Source organism: Erythrolamprus reginae, chromosome 7 (assembly GCF_031021105.1).
Source record: "Erythrolamprus reginae isolate rEryReg1 chromosome 7, rEryReg1.hap1, whole genome shotgun sequence".
Taxonomy (NCBI): domain Eukaryota; kingdom Metazoa; phylum Chordata; class Lepidosauria; order Squamata; family Dipsadidae; genus Erythrolamprus; species Erythrolamprus reginae.
The window spans coordinates 4,672,016-4,688,446 of NC_091956.1; the positions used below are offsets into that span (position 1 = coordinate 4,672,016).

The following is a 16,431-nucleotide window of genomic DNA, read 5'->3' on the forward strand; positions in this document are numbered from 1 at the left end:
AAACAATCAGAAACCTCCAAATAAATTGTACACAGCTGCCAATATATACATTATAAACAGCCAGGCGAATCATTAAAAAGAGATCCCACTCAGAACTCAGACCAAATTTCCTGACCGTGAGAACAATTGGAACAATTTATATAAATCTAATCAATCAATCAATGAACAAACAAACAAACAAACTTGCCTACAAAAGCTGTGGGCGCTCGACACTAGCGGATTGTAAAGTTTTAAACTTTTGATTCCCCTGACCTCACCTTTTTCCTTCAGTAGCGACTGTCCTCCTCCTCTTCTTCCTCCTCTTCCTCCTCCTCCACCCACCCAAATTCCAAGCTTTTATTTCTTTCCTGATGGGTTTGCACGCATTATTTGCTTTGACATTGATTCCTATGGGAAATATTGCTTCTACTTACAAACTTTTCTACTTAAGAACCTGGTCAGGGAACGAATTAAGTAGAGGTACCACTGTACATACACATTTTTAAAAAAAGGTTAGAAACATAGAAACATAGAAGACTGACGGCAGAAAAAGACCTCATGGTCCATCTAGTCTGCCCTTATACTATTTCCTGTATTTTATCTTAGGATGGATCTATGTTTATCCCAGGCATGTTTCAATTCAGTTACTGTGGATTCATCTACCACGTCTGCTGGAAATTTGTTCCAAGTATCTACTACTCTTTCAGTCAAATAATATTTTCTCATATTACACTGTATCTCATAATATTAAAAACAAATTTTAGCAGATATATTTTTTCCTAAACTTCTTATTGGATCTCAAAGATCTGATTTTTTTTAGATGATTTATTTTTTGCTTCTGCGCATACAGAACATGATCGAAACATTTAAATATGTCAAAGGGTTAAATCAGGTTCAGGAGGGAAGTGTTTTTAATAGGAAAGTGAACCCAAGAACATAGGGGAACAGTCTGAGGTTAGTTGGGGGAAAGATCAGAAGCAACATGAGAAAATTCATGACACCGGACCAGGGTATCTATGAGACCACCTTCTGCCACACGAATCCCAGCGACCGGTTAGGTCCCACAGAGTGGGCCTCCTCCGGGTCCCATCAACAAAACAATGTCATTTGGTGGGGCCCAGGGGAAAAGGCTTCTCTATGGTGGCCCCGACCCTCTGGAACCAACTCCCCCCGGAGATTAGAATTGCCCCCACCCTCCTCGCCTTTCGTAAGCTCCTTAAAAGCCACCTCTGATATCAGGCATGGGGGAACTGAGATATTCTTTCCCCCTAGGCCTTTACAATTTATGCATGGTATGTTTGCTTGTAGGTATGATTAGTTTTACAATAAGGGTTTTTTAGTTGTTTTAATATTGGATTTGCATGATGTTTTTTATTACTGTTGTTAGCCGCCCTGAGTCTACGGAGAGGGGCGGCATACAAATCCAATGAATGAATGAATGAATGAATGAATGAATGAATGAATGAATGAATGAATGAATAAATAAATTTAAAAAAGCGAGTAGAATGCTTGGCTGCAAAGCTAGAGGTATCACAGGCAGGAAGAGGGAGATTGTGATCCCGCTGTATAGAGCGCTGGTGAGACCACATTTGGAATCCTGTGTTCAGTTCTGCAGACCTCACCTACAAAAAGATATTGACAAAATTGAACGGGTCCAAAGACGGGCTACAAGAATGGTGGAAGGTCTTAAGCATAAAACGTATCAGGAAAGACTCAGTGAACTCAATCTGTATAGTCTGAAGGACAGAAGGAAAAGGGGGGACAGGATCGAAACAGTTAAATAGGTTAAAGGGTTAAATAAGGTTCAGGAGGGAAGTGTTTTTAATAGGAAAGTGAACACAAGAACAAGGGGACACAATCTGAGGTCAATTGGGGGAAAGATCAGAAGCAACGTGAGAAAATATTATTTGACCGAAAGAGTAGTAGATGCCTGGAACAAACTTCCAGCAGACGTGGTTGGTAAATCCACAGTAACTGAATCATGCCCGGGATAAACATAGATCCATCCTAAGATAAAATACAGGAAATAGTATAAGGGCGAACGAGATGGACCATGAAGTCTTTTTCTGCCGTCAGTCTTCTATGTTTCTATGGTGAGTGACATAGGATTCTAGGATTCACTTGCAAACCCAGCATTGAGTTAAACAATTCTGCCAAGAGGCATATAAGTCAGGGTGAATTCTGCATCACCGCCCACTCTTCAAATCAAATCGCAGGAGGCTGCAGAAGGCGTTAACCCAATGATAAAACGTGCGCTGGGCAAGCGAATGGTTCCCTTCCTTGCCAGAACAAATATTGCTTTCAATTCCTCTGTAATACCATCCTTCCCACTTCAAGGGCGGACGGATAACTCTTGTTGCCTTTACACAATGCCAGCTATAGATGAATGTGATTAAAGGGCAGCAGCATCAGGTCTAATCTGTTTTTAAGTGGCCTCCAATTCTGGTAATCTGGTTTCCAGAATGTACCTTTGTTGCCCAGGAAGATTTAATCTTTTCTAAATGCTGGCTGGGTTTCTGGGTAACTGACCTTGGGTTGTTGTTGTTTTTAAACTTTGCTGCAGAATTCTTTCGTTGGAACGTTTTAGGTTCTTATTCCCAAAGCGAGTTTCCTAAAATCTTTTTTTCCCCTTTTTAAATATTTTTATAATGTTCCATTTTTAAAAAAAGAAAACTCAATAGTAAGTACAGAAGAAGACCAAAGAAAATTAAATTAATAGTAGTACTGTAGGATAGAATAGAATAGAATAGAATAGAATATAATTTTTATTGGCCAAGTGTGATTGGACACACAAGGAATTTGTCTTGGTGCACATGCTCTCAGCGTACATAAAATAAAATATAAATTTGTCAAGAATCATGTGGTACGACACTTAATGATTGCCATAGGGGTCAAATAAGCAATGAAGAAGCAATATTAATAAAAATCTTAGGATATAAGCAACAAGTTACAGTCATACAGTCAACATGGGAGGAAATGGGTGAAAGGAATGATGAGAAAAACTAGTAGAATAGAAGTGCAGATTTAGTAGAAAGTCTGACAGTGTGGAGGGAATTATTTGTTTAGTAGAGTGATGGCGTTCGGAAAAAAACTGTTCTTGTATCTAGTTGTCTTGGTGTGCAGTGCTCTGTAGCGACGTTTTGAGGGTAGTAGTTGAAACAATTTGTATCCAGGATGTGAGGGGTTAGTAAATATTTTCCCCGCCCTCTTTTTGACTCGTGCAGTCTACAGGTCCTCAATGGAAGGCAGGTTGGCAGCAATTGCTTTTTCTGCAGTTCTGATTGTCCTCTGAGATCTGTGTCAGTCCTGTTGGGTTGCAGCACCAAACCAGACAGTTATAGAGGTGCAGATGACAGACTCAATGATTCCTCTGTAGAACTGTATCAGCAGCTCCTTGGGCAGTTTGAGCTTCCTGAGCTGACACAGAAAAAACATTCTTTGTTGTAGTACTTAGTAGTACTGTATATACAGCTATTAGCGTTATACAGTGGTACCTCTACCTAAGAACGCCTCTACTTAAGAACTTTTCTAGATAAGAACCGGGTGTTCAAGATTTTTTTGCCTCTTCTTAAGAACCAATTTCTACTTACGAACCCGAGCCTGGAAAAATTTCCCAGGAAATTTCAGAGCGGTACGAAGGCCCGGCCAGTTTCCTGCTATTTCCCCTTTAATCCCGGGCTTTTCTGGGCTGCCAGAGGAGCCTTTCGGTGGCGCTTAAGGAGGCTTTGGCAGCCCAGAGGGAACGGAGCATTTTCCTTTCTCTGGGCGCTGCCTCCGAGTCCCTCTTTTTTTTTTTTTAAGCCTTAAAGTTTTGGATTATTTTTTATTTCCCTTGCCTCACCTTCTTCCTTCAGCAGCTTCCTCCTCCTCCTCTTCTTCTTCCACCTCCTCCCACAAAAATTCCGAGCTTTTATTTCTGCCTGGCATCAGCTCAGGGTGAAATTGGCATCTAAATTTAATAATTTTCTTTCTTTCTTTCTTTCTTTCTTTCTTTCTTTCTTTCTTTCCTTCCTTCCTTCCTTCCTTTCTTTCTTTCTTTCTTTCTTTCTTTCTTGGATTTGTATTCCGCCCCTCTCCGTAGACTCGGGGCGGCTAACAACAGTAATAAAAACAGCATGTAACAATCCAATACTAAAACAACTAAAAAACCCTTATTGTAAAACCAAACACACACACAAACATACGATGTATAAATTGTAAAGGCCTAGGGGGAAAGAATATCTCAGTTCCCCCATGCCTGACGGCAGAGGTGGGTTTTAAGGAGCTTACGAAAGGCAAGGAGGGTGGGGGCAATTCTCTGGGGGGAGTTGGTTCCAGAGGGCCGGGGCCGCCACAGAGAAGGCTCTTCCCATGGGTCCCGCCAAGTGACATTGTTTAGTTGACGGGACCCGGAGAAGACCCACTCTGTGGGACCTAACTGGTCGCTGGGATTCGTGCAGCCTAATAAGCAGTTAACGATAAATAATAATCGTAATTTCTCTTTCAAACCCTTGGTGTTACTCAGTCGTAAGCTTTTACAAACTCCCCTTTCTTCTTCCTTTGACTTTTGCAGAACAAGATCATTTTAGATCCCATGACGTTCAGCGAAGCCCGATTTCGGCCCTCCCTGGAAGAGCGACTGGAGAGCATCATCAGTGGGGCCGCCCTCATGGCCGATTCCTCTTGCACCCGGGATGACCGCCGGGAGAGAATCGTGGCCGAGTGCAACGCGGTGAGACAGGCCCTGCAGGATTTGCTGACCGAGTACATGAATAACGTAAGCGACCCTCTGCTTTTCCTTTCTTCTCTCTTTCTCTCCGGGTGGGGAAATTATCTCGCATGCTTGGTGGGTGGCATCTACCCCAGAGGTGGCCCATTAAAATAATGTAAGGTATGCATTGGTTCGTGGTGGAGTTTTGTCCTGAATGAAATGTGGGTTTTGGAAGATGAACCAGAGTGATCAACATGTAACTTCCTTGGTAGGAATCAGTTACACCTGTAATACGTACATCTTTGGTGGTGGCACATTGCTTTCAACATTTTTAGTTTAATTATCCCTATTGAAGATCAATAACTTATTTTATCCGGTATCACCATTGTTGTATATATAAGGGTCACCCAGAAAGTAACGCACCACATTTGTTTCTTCGACAATTATTTATTGAATGCGATGAAATTTACACACAAGAAATTCAATTCAATTCATTATATTAGATTTGTATGCTGCCCCTCTCCGAAGACTCGGGGTGGCTCACAACAATAATAAAAACAATATTCCAGCGAAAACAAATCTAATATTAAAAACCACATAAAACCCTATCGTATTTAAAAAAGCAAACAACATATGCATACCCAAACATAAATATTTTAAAAAATGCCTGGGGAAAAGGTGTCTCAACTCCCCCATGCCTGGCAGTATAGATGGGTCTTGAGTAATTTACGAAAGACAAGGAGTGTGGGGGCAGTTCTAATCTCTGGGGGGGGGTGATTCCAGAGGGCCGGGGCTGCCACAGAGAAGGCTCTTCCCCTGGGGCCCGCCAAACGACATTGTTTGGTTGACGGGACCCGGAGAAGGCCAACTCTGTGGGACCTAATCGGTTTCTTCTACACTCTCTATTTTTCCACGTAATCTCCGTCCCGTTCTATGACCTTTCTCCAGCGAGACACAAAGGCATCTATGCCCTGTCGGTACCACTCCTTGTTCTGGTCACAAAGCCATTTCTGCACTGTGCGAATCACCTCTTCGTCATCTTCAAAATGTCTTCCACGACTAACCGTACTTCTGTCGACTGCAGATTCCCCATAAACTGTACACAAACATTTGTGAACGTTCCCAACAAGTTTTCTTTCTCTGCAGTGAGAAATTCAATGATGGCACGCTGCTTGTAACGTACATCACTTACAAGCGCCATTTCGAAACCCAGCTGCAGCTACGCGCTCTGTCTGAAAAAATGTACAATTTACACATGCACTCCTGTATTTTGTATTTATTAGATTTGTATGCCGCCCCTCTCCGAAGACTCGGGGCGGCTAACAACAATAAAAAAGACAATGTGAACAAATCTAATATTAAAAACAATCTAAAAAACCCCAATTTAAGAGACCAATCATACATACAAGCATACCATGTATAAATTCTATAAGCCTAGGGGGAAGGGAAAGTCTCAATTCCCCCATGCCTGACGACAGAGGTGGGTTTTAAGGAGCTTGCGAAAGGCAAGGAGGGTGGGGGCAACACTGATATCTGGGGGGGAGCTGGTTCCAGAGGGTCGGGGCCGCCACAGAGAAGGCTCTTTTCCTGGGTCCCGCCAAACGACATCGTTTAGTCGACGGGACCCGGAGAAGGCCAACTCTGTGGGACCAAACTGGTCGCTGGGATTCGTGCGGCAGAAGGCGGTCCCTGAGATATTCTGGTCCGATGCCATGAAGGGCTTTATAGGTCATAACCAACACTTTGAATTGTGACTGGAAACTGATCGGCAAACAATGCAGACTGCGGAGTGTTGGTGTAACATGGGCATATTTGGGGAAGCCCATGATTGCTCTCGCAGCTGCATTCTGCAGGATCTGAAGTTTCCGAACACTTTTCAAAGGTAGCCCCATGTAGAGAGTGTTACAGTAGTCGAACCTCGAGGTGATGAGGGCATGAGTGACTGTGAGCAGTGACTCCCGGTCCAAATAGGGCTGCAACTGGTGCACCAGGCGAACCTGGGCAAATGACCCCCTCGCCACAGCTGAAAGATGTTTCCCTAATGTGAACTGTGGATCGAGGAGGACACCCAAGTTGCGGACCCTCTCTGAGGGGGTCAAGAATCCTCCACCCCAGGGTTATGGACGGACAGATGGAATTGTCCTTGGGAGGCAAGACCCACAGCCACTCCATCTTATCAGGGCTGAGTTTGAGTCTGTTGACACCTATCCAGGCCCCAACAGCCTCACCGGCACATCACTTCCACTGCTTCGTTGACTGGACATCCTGACAGTTCAAACAATGTATAACTAAAGTTTTGCATTCCTACCATTAATCTAGGCTAAGAAAAAAAATGTGGTGCATTACTTTCTGGGTGGCCCTCGTAGCAGAGTTCTCCAAACCAGGCAAGTTTAAGACTTGCGGACTTCAACTCCCAGAATTCAACATGTCTGGCTGTGCAAATTCTGGGAGTTGAAGTCCACAAATCTTAAACTTGCCTGGTTTAGGTATCCCCTATATACAACGCATATTATAAATAATGGGATTAAATTGAAAGAGAGCTACGGATTGGAAGGTGTAAAACTCAGGTAAAGTGTTAAAATATTTCCTCTCGCCTCCATAGATGGAGACACAATTTACTATTTTGTTTAGCTGCTGGAACAAATGTTGGAATTTCTTGGCTGATACGTGGGTAGATGCTTGTTACCGGTATCATGTGAGTTATTAAGAAAGTACGTCTTGCGTGGGCTTTCCACAGCTGTTGAGTTGCTATCTTTATGGCCGTGGTGACAATGAAATCATTGAAATATATATTAACACACTTCAAATTTCCAGGCACAAAACCCGGGAGCGTTTGGTAGCATAATCGACATGGCTATATAAAGACTTCGCTTTACGGTATTGAAGATGCCTCTAAATTTTAAATCTTAAAAAGTTTGCTTAGCCAAACACAACTGATGGTTTTGCATTGGCGTTTACTCACTCGAAGGGCCCAACACAATGGCCTCCAGAACCGAATTTCCTAGCTTGTTTCCAAGAACCGAATTCAACAATGTTGATACGACACATTTGAAATTAACAGCAGATTATGTATTATGTGCTTGTAGCGAATTTTTAAAACACTCCATGACCATATTATCGAAGCGTGGGGACGAAGGGATGCTTCTTAAATATGGCGATGATTTGACTAGTTTAGTGTGGATGCTGTCAAAGTCCCTAGTGAAGGCAATGTCCTCAAAAGGGGCTAAGTGCAACCCAGCTGTGTGGGGTCACTCACGAACGCGAATCCTAGAAAGAAAGCTTGGACACATTGTCTCTCTCTGGGTGAAGTGACATAGTGTAGAGCCATGTACTCCTTTTTATTTGGGACCATAAGGAAATGGGGATAATTACATATACATGTCAAATGATACATCCAATAACATTACTTCAAACGTATCTTTTGAGTTCTTCCTTTTCCCATAGATATCAAGAAACAATTTCCTAGAAAGCTTCCCAAGAGCAGATGTTCCTCACACCTAATTTCTCTGAAGTCTTCTGCCTTATCTTACTAATCTTCCTTAATCACCCTGTCCTGCTGTTGTATGCTTCAGGCAATGTAAATTCCCCTCTTTGATCCTATAACGTCCTGTCCGGAGTGGTGAAAACTTTGCTTATTGTGAGATGTTTATTTGAGCCCTTTTGTTTCCCTGTAGTAATTGCCAGGAATGCAGATTAGGCGAGTTTAGTGCCCTTCTTGTCCTGGGTTATAGAATCAGGGTAAGCAGAGTATTCTTATGCTAGAGGTCCAGATTTATAAATCCTATTCTAACAGTTATACTGCAACAGTTTAGTAAATGATGATGAATCGCAAACGGATCTTTCAAGAAGGTTTCCAACGTCCTAAAAATGATTGAAAGTTTTATATAAAAAAAGATGTGATATAGCTGATCTTCCCTATGAAAATCAGTAGAGCGCTACCTAGCAGACCTGTGACCTTGAGGTGAAAAGAAACATTTTGCTGGGGCAAAATGGTTGATTCAACTGCAGAGGGTTGGTGATGTTTGGGGAACTGGGTCAGAACAGGAACATTCCAGAGTCTCAAACGGATTGCAACCTTTTTTGATGTGACAGCCAAAAAGTCTGGTGTTTAAAGAAAGTTCAGCACTTTAGAAAAAAGGGAGTGAGGAAGAGTAGTTCATCCCTCCCCCCATAAGGATATAGAGTTTCATTGCTTTCCACTTCAAAAGTATAGTGGTACCTCTACCTACGAACACCTCTACTTATAAACTTTTCTAGATAAGAACCGGGTGTTCAAGATATTTTTTTGCCTGTTCTCAAGAACCATTTTCCACTTATAAACCCGAGCCTCCGAAACCTTAACCAGAAATGGCAGGGAGAACCCTCCATGGGGCTTTTCTAGGAATCTCCTGGGAGGAAACAGGGACGGAAAAGGCAGGGAGAAGCTTCTGTGGGGCCTCTGTAGGAATCTCCTGGGAGGAAAGAGGGTTGGAAAAGGCAGGGAGAAACCTCTGTGGGGCCTCTCTAGGAATCTCCCGGGAGGAGACAGGGCCATAAAAGGTGGGGAAAAACCTCTGTGGGGCCTCTGTAGAAATCTCCTGGGAGGAAAGAGGGCGGGAAAAGGCAGGGAGAAGCCTCCGTGGGGCCTCTCTAGGAATCTCCTGGGAGGAAAGAGGGCGGGAAAAGGCAGGGAGAAGCCTCCGTGGGGCCTCTCTAGGAATCTCCTGGGAGGAAAAAGGGTGGGAAAAGGCAGGGAGAAGCCTCCGTGGGGCCTCTCTAGGAATCTCCTGGGAGGAAAGAGGGCGGGAAAAGGCAGGGAGAAGCCTCCGTGGGGCCTCTCTAGGAATCTCCTGTGAGGAAAGAGGGTGGGAAAAGGCAGGGAGAAGCCTCCGTGGGGCCTCTGTAAGAATCTCCTGGGAGGTAAGAGGGCTGGAAAAGGCGGGGACCTCCGTGGGGCCTTTCTAGGAATCTCCTGGGAGGAAACAGGACCTCCACCCTCCCTGTGGTCTCCCCAGTCGCACACATTATTTGCTTTTACATTGATTCCTATGGGAAAAATTGCTTCTTCTTACAAACTTTTCTACTTCGTAAGTAGAGGCACCACTGTACGTGTTCTTTTCCTTGATCACAAAACAGTCATTTTGCCCTTTCAGCCAACACCCATCAGCTTCTGCAGCCATTTCTCCATCTTAGATAACTTATCTGGTATTAAAATACCAACAGTACATTGTCTTGTAGAAATTTTTCTTTTATGCCACAATGTAACGTGGAAGCCAGGATTTAACCACAGTTTGCTGTTTGCTTCTTCCTGCTGACCAATGGAAGGGACCATCCTTGTAACCCCGGAGTCTGGAAGAGTTGGAAGTGCTCAAGGTTAATCCGTGTGGCCGGGAACAATAAATTAGATTCACGAGATGTCGAGAGATATCCATCACTGTCTCCTATCTGAGACAGTGATTGGTGTCAGCCTTGGATAGCTGACTCATCTGGATGGTCCAATTTAGTTATGGTACCTTAGACCAGTGATTTTCAATCTTTTTTGAGCCGCGGCACATTTTTTACATTTACGAAACCCTAGGGCAATTGAGCGGGGGGGCGGGGCGGGGGCAGCTAAAAAAAGTTTGGACAAAAAAATTCTCTCTCTCTTCCTCTCCTTCGCTCTATTTCTTTCTCCCTCCCTCTTTCTCTCCCTTCCTTCCTCTTCCTTCCTCTCTCTCTCCATCCCTCTTTCTTTCTCTTCCTTCCTCTCTTTTTTGCTCTCTTTCTTTCTCCCTCCTTCCCTCCCCCCTCTCTCTCCTTCCCTCTCTCTCTCTTGCTTTCTTTCTCTCTCTTTCTCTCTCTCTTTCTTTTTCTTGTTCTCTTTCTCTCTCTTGCTTTCTTTCTCTCTTGTGCTCTTTCTCTCTCACTCGCTCTTTCTCTCTCTTGCTTTCTTTCTCTCTCTTTCTTTCTCTCTTGCTTTCTCTCTCTCTTGCTTTCTTTCTCTCTCTTTCTCTCTCTCTTTCTTTTTCTTGTTCTCTTTCTCTCTCTTGCTTTCTTTCTCTCTTGTGCTCTTTCTCTCTCGCTCGCTCTTTCTCTCTCTTGCTTTCTTTCTCTCTCTTTCTTTCTCTCTTGCTTTCTCTCTCTCTTGCTTTCTTTCTCTCTTGCTTTCTCTCTCTCTTGCTTTCTCTCTGAGCTTCGCGGCACACCTGACCATGTCTCGCGGCACACTAGTGTGCCACGGCACACTGGTTGAAAAACACTGCCTTAGACAAGGGCCATCTATCAATGGATGCCCATCGTCGTATTTCTGGCTTTTCAGGGAACGCTTAGAATAATCAAAGCTATTAAAGGTAGCATTTGTAAATAATTGACTACTTCGGTGTAAAGCCCAGTGAAGTTCTATCGGACTTTTTAATCACAGATGGGGTTCAGATTGCTGCTTCCTCTTTTTTTATCTTCTCCCCCAACCCAGTGAACTTGATGGGTTGGGAGCGAGAGACTTTGCCGATAAATTTCCCATTCATCTAAATGTCAGCGCAATTAAATTTTTATGAAGCAGGTGTCAAAACCCTTGTTTGAAGAGATCCGTGACATCCCGACAATTGTTTTTATAGCTCTTGGACAGACTTTCCACCTCTTTCTTATTCCAGGTGAAGGAATAAAGGGATGAATGAGTAGATAGATAAATAAATTTAATAGGCAGGTTGACCAAACGCAAAATACCTCGTTGAGAACTTTTTTTTTTTAGTATGGTGGACAGTTACTGTTTTGCAAAAACATGCAATTAGCAATGAACTTTAAAACATGTAATTTTAAACGACATGTGATACAATGTCCAACATACAGGTAGGTAGTCCTCGACTTACAACTGTTCATTTAGTGACCACTATGGGTTTTTTTTAAGTTTAATATTTTTAAAAAATTATGAACATAAAACAGGTGCTTTGTGAGTAGTGTCCACCCTCAAACAAGCATTCACACCCCACCACCAAATCGAGGGTGTTTCTTGTATATACCATTTTAACCAAAGAGCAAAGTATTTGTTTACATATTATGGAGTGATTCCAATTTACTCCTTGTAGCTTGGTCTCGGATTCTACTCGCCACATATTGCCTTTCCTTGTCTATTGTCCCATCAGTTGTCCCATCGAATTCATCCTTTTGTCCATAATCTCAAATTGAATATGATCCACCATGTACCGGTACCAATTTTGCATTGTCCATTTTGTCACATCCTTCTAACCCAAGAATATTACCACCTGAGCGCTTTCTATCGCTGCTTGTTTTATTTCTCTAAATTCTCCCATCGCATTGCTTTTAACTAATACTGCCATTTCCTTGGTAATTATCCACCGTATATTTAACATCCTATTTAATATCCTATTTATTTATTTATTTATTTCTTTATTTATTCATTCATTCATTCATTCATTCATTCATTGGATTTGTATGCCGCCCCTCTCCGGAGACTCGGAGCGGCTAACAGCAACAATAAAACAGTGTACAATAGTAATCTAATACTAAAAACGATTTAAAACCCATTAGTATAAAAACCAGACATACATACATACATACCATGCATAGAATTGTAAAGGCCTAGGGGGAAAGAGGGTCTCAATTCCCCCATGCCTGACAGCAGAGGTGGGTTTAAAGTAGCTTACGAAAGGCAAGGAGGGTGGGGGCAATTCTAATCTTTGGGGGGAAGTTGGTAACAGAGGGCCGGGGCCGCCACAGAGAAGGCTCTTCCCCTGGGTCCCGCCAAGCGACATTGTTTAGTTGACGGGACCCGGAGAAGATCCACTCTGTGGGACCTAACTGGTTGCTGGGATTCGTGCAACAGAAGGCGGTCCCTGAGATAATCTGGTCCGGTGCCATGAAGGGCTTTATAGGTCATAACCAACACTTGTACTTTTTGCCAAAGAATTTGCACTACCGGGCATTCCCAAAACATATGCATAAACACTCCTTTATCTTGACACCCATGCCAACAAATACCCTTAAACTTCTGCTGAAAGTATGCAAGTTGAATGGGTGTGTAATACCACTTATATTTCCCTTCTCGTTTCCCTGACCCTTGTATTCTTAGTAGTGACCGCACTGGTGAGCCTCGATTTTCGCGGGGGATGCGTTCCGAGACCGCCCGCGAAAGTTGAATTTCCGCGAAGTAGAGATGCGGAAGTAAATACACTATTTTTGGCTATGAACAGTATCACAAGCCTTCCCTTAACACTTTAAAACCCTAAATTACAATTTCCCATTCCGTTAACAACCATTTAGATTATTACTCACCATGTTTATTTATTAAAGTTTATTTTTAAAAAATTATTAAAGGCAGACGAACGTTTGGCAATGACATATGACATCATTGGGCGGGAAAAACCGTGGTATAGGGGAAAAACCCGCGAAGTATTTTTTCATTAATATTTTTGAAAAACCGTGGTATAGACATTTCGCGAAGTTCGAACCCGCAAAAATCAAGGGAACACTATACTACCTGGCTACATGGCTGGATTTTATTTCTTCCAACACTTGGAAAAACCAGAATGTTCTCCAGTGTGTCTAAAACCATTTAAATTTATTTATTTATTTATTGGATTTGTATGCCGCCCCTCTCCGGAGACTCAGAGCGGCTAACAGCGTACAATAGTAATCTAATACTAAAAACGATTTAAAATCCATTAGTATAAAAACCAGACATACATACATACATACATACCATGCATAGAATTGTAAAGGCCTAGGGGGAAAGAGGGTCTCAATTCCCCCATGCCTGACAGCAGAGGTGGGTTTAAAGTAGCTTACGAAAGGCAAGGAGGGTGGGGGCAATTCTAATCTCTGGGGGGAGTTGGTTCCAGAGGGCCGGGGCCGCCACAGAGAAGGCTCTTCCCCTGGGTCCCGCCAAGCGACATTGTTTAAATGCCCTTCCAGGGAACCCGCCTAACCAGTGAGCAAAATTTTGCTTATCTAGACTGGATAATAAACCAGAGCTCTTAAATAATTTACTTGGGAGATTAATGTTCCCATTGAAAGGGGCTTGTATTATTTAAATAAGCCGAACGTTGGGTTTTGCTACTTTAACGATTCTTCCTTTTTCCAAGCCAACCCTCAACTTTCACAAGGCACGGTGGAGTATAAATATTTAAGCGATACAAACTTCAAGATTTATTTCAAGGCGGGGAGGGGGGGGAGAGAGAGAGCTTACTCATGACCTACAACAGAAAAACAGAAAGGTTCTCCAAATATTCTCCCCCTACCCTGGAGACAGAGTAATAATATAAGATTGCGGGCCTTTTTCGAAGACTCCAGAGTGTGCTTGTTCAAAGTACCTAATTATTAAAACTGCGGAAAGTGGGTTTTGAGCACGTCATATTTCAGGGAAACCACCGAAGCGAATCCGGTGCGCTGGTTTTATTGCAAATGCAATTTTTTCTCCCGTGGTGGAAACGGTGGAGATTCCAGTTTCTGACACAACCACTGGATGCCACTGCACGCTTTCTAATCCCCGGTATTAAAATTCAGGATCGTATTCCCTCCATCCAAACGGAAAGGCCACGAGTGGCATTTGAAATATCACCCGTGGTGTTTTCTGTCAGGCATAACCTGGGATTTTAAATAATGGTCTTTTACGGTCAGGGTGCCTGATCCGAAACATGCGTGGTGCAAACAGCTGGGTTTCCATCGTTGATAAAATCCATTCTTTCAGCACTCGGAATATTGCTGGTTGTGACGTGTGTGGCTGTGTGACTCATCGAGCAGCTCCAAGGATCTGAGAAAAGGAGGGAGGGAAAAGAAAGAGAAAGAAAGAAGGAAGGAAGGAAGGAAGGAAGGAAGGAAGGAAAGAAAGAAAGAAGGAAGGAAGGAAAGAAAGAAAGAAAGGAAGAAGGAAGGAAGGAAGGAGAAAGAAAGAAAGAAAAACAGACAGACAGAAAGAAAAACAGACAGACAGACAGACAGACAGAAAGAAAGAAAGAAAGAAAGAGAAAGAAACATAGAAACATAGATGATTGATGGCAGAAAAAGACCTCATGGTCCATCTAGTCTGCCCTTATATCATTTCCTGTATTTTAATCTTAGGATGGATCTATGTTTATCCCAGGCATGTTTAAATTCAGTTCCTGTGGATTTACCAACCACGTCTGCTGGAGGTTTGTTCCAAGCATCTACTACTCTTTCAGTCAAATAATATTTTCTCATGTTACTTCTGATCTTACCCCCAACTGACCTCACATTGTGTCCCCTTGTTCTTGTGTTCACTTTCCTATTAAAAACACTTCCCTCCTGAACCTTATTTAACCCTTTAACATATTTAAATATGTTTATATGTTTTTTAATATTAGATTTGTTCTGCTGTAATATTGTTTTTATTATTGTGAGCCGCCCCGAGTCTTCAGAGAGGGGCGGCATACAAATCTAGTAAATTATTATTATTAATAATAATTATTAAATGTTTTGATCATGTCCTCCCTTTCCCTTCTGTCCTACAAGAAAGAGGAAGGAAGGAAGGAAGGGAGAGAGAGAGAGAGAGAGAGAAAAAAAAAAACCAATTGCAATTTTCAATGGAAAGTGTTCCATGGAACGGTCTTTATCACAAACTGGGCCTTTATCCGAGAAGACCGTTAATTAAATTGCATTTTAGAAAATGATGCTGCCAGTTATAGGAGTGTTAGCTGTAGCGGCTTGGATTTAAAGTACCGTATTTTTCAGAGTATAAGGGAGGAAAATGGGGCAAAAAATTCTGCCTACCAGGGTCCCTTCGATGAAACAATGTCGCCTGGCGGGACCCAGGGGAAGAGCCTTCTCTGTGGCGGCCCTGACTCTCAGGAATCAATTCCCCCCAGAGATTAGAACTGCCCCCACCCTCCTTGCCTTTCGCAAACTTCTTAAAACCCACTTCTGTCGTCAGGCACGGGGAAATTGATTCCCCTGGGCCGTTCCGCTTTATGTATGGTCTGTATGAGATGTATGATTGTTTTTTTATATTAAGGGTCTTAAATCTGTTTTAATTTTTGGATTTGTATTGTTACTTGTTGTAAGCCTTGTGCACCAGTTGCGACCTTACTTGGACCGGGACTCACTGTTCACAGTCACTCATGCCCTCATCACCTCGAGGCTCGACTACTGTAACGCTCTCTACATGGGGCTACCTTTGAAGAGTGTTCGGAAACTTCGGATTGTGCAGAATGCAGCTGCGAGAGCAATCATGGGCTTTCCTAAATATGCCCATGTCACACCAACACTCCGCAGTCTGCATTGGTTGCCGATCAGTTTCCAGTCACAATTCAAAGTGTTGGTTATGACCTATAAAGCCCTTCATGGCACCGGACCAGATTATCTCAGGGACCGCCTTCTGCCGCACAAATCCCAGCGACTAGTTAGGTCCCACAGAGTGGATCTTCTCGGGGTCCCGTCAACTAAACAATGTCGCTTGGCGGGACCCAGGGGAAGAGCCTTCTCTGTGGCGGCCCCGGCTCTCTGGAACCAACTCCCCCCAGAGATTAGAATTGCCCCTACCCTCCTTGCCTTTCGTAAGCTACTTAAAACCCACCTCTGCCACCAGGCATGGGGGAATTGAGATCCTCTTTCCCCCTAGGCCTTTACAATTCTATGCATGGTATGTCTGTATGTCTGTCTGGTTTTTATATTAATGGTTTTTTAATCGTTTTTAGTATTACCCTGTTTCCCCGATAGTAAGACACCCCCGATTGTAAGACGTATCGGGGGTTTCAGGGGGGTCGGCTAATATAAGCCGTACCCCGAAAGTAAGACATATGTCTTACTTTCGGGGAAACACGGGGGTATTGCCG

At 43.2% G+C, this 16,431-nt stretch overlaps 1 protein-coding gene across 4 annotated transcripts in view; it reads left to right on the forward strand.

Annotated features, from left to right (window-relative positions):
• Window positions 1-4,537: 4,537 nt before the first annotated feature.
• The window catches only part of CTNNA2 (catenin alpha 2), a 361,600-nt gene continuing 349,706 nt past the window's right edge, over window positions 4,538-16,431 (forward strand). For all 4 annotated transcript variants that reach the window (XM_070756873.1, XM_070756876.1, XM_070756875.1 and 1 more), the window contains exon 1: window positions 4,538-4,735. In XM_070756873.1, coding sequence (XP_070612974.1) covers window positions 4,553-4,735 — 183 coding nt within the window. In that variant the 5' untranslated portion in view covers window positions 4,538-4,552. The remainder of the gene's footprint in view (window positions 4,736-16,431) is intronic.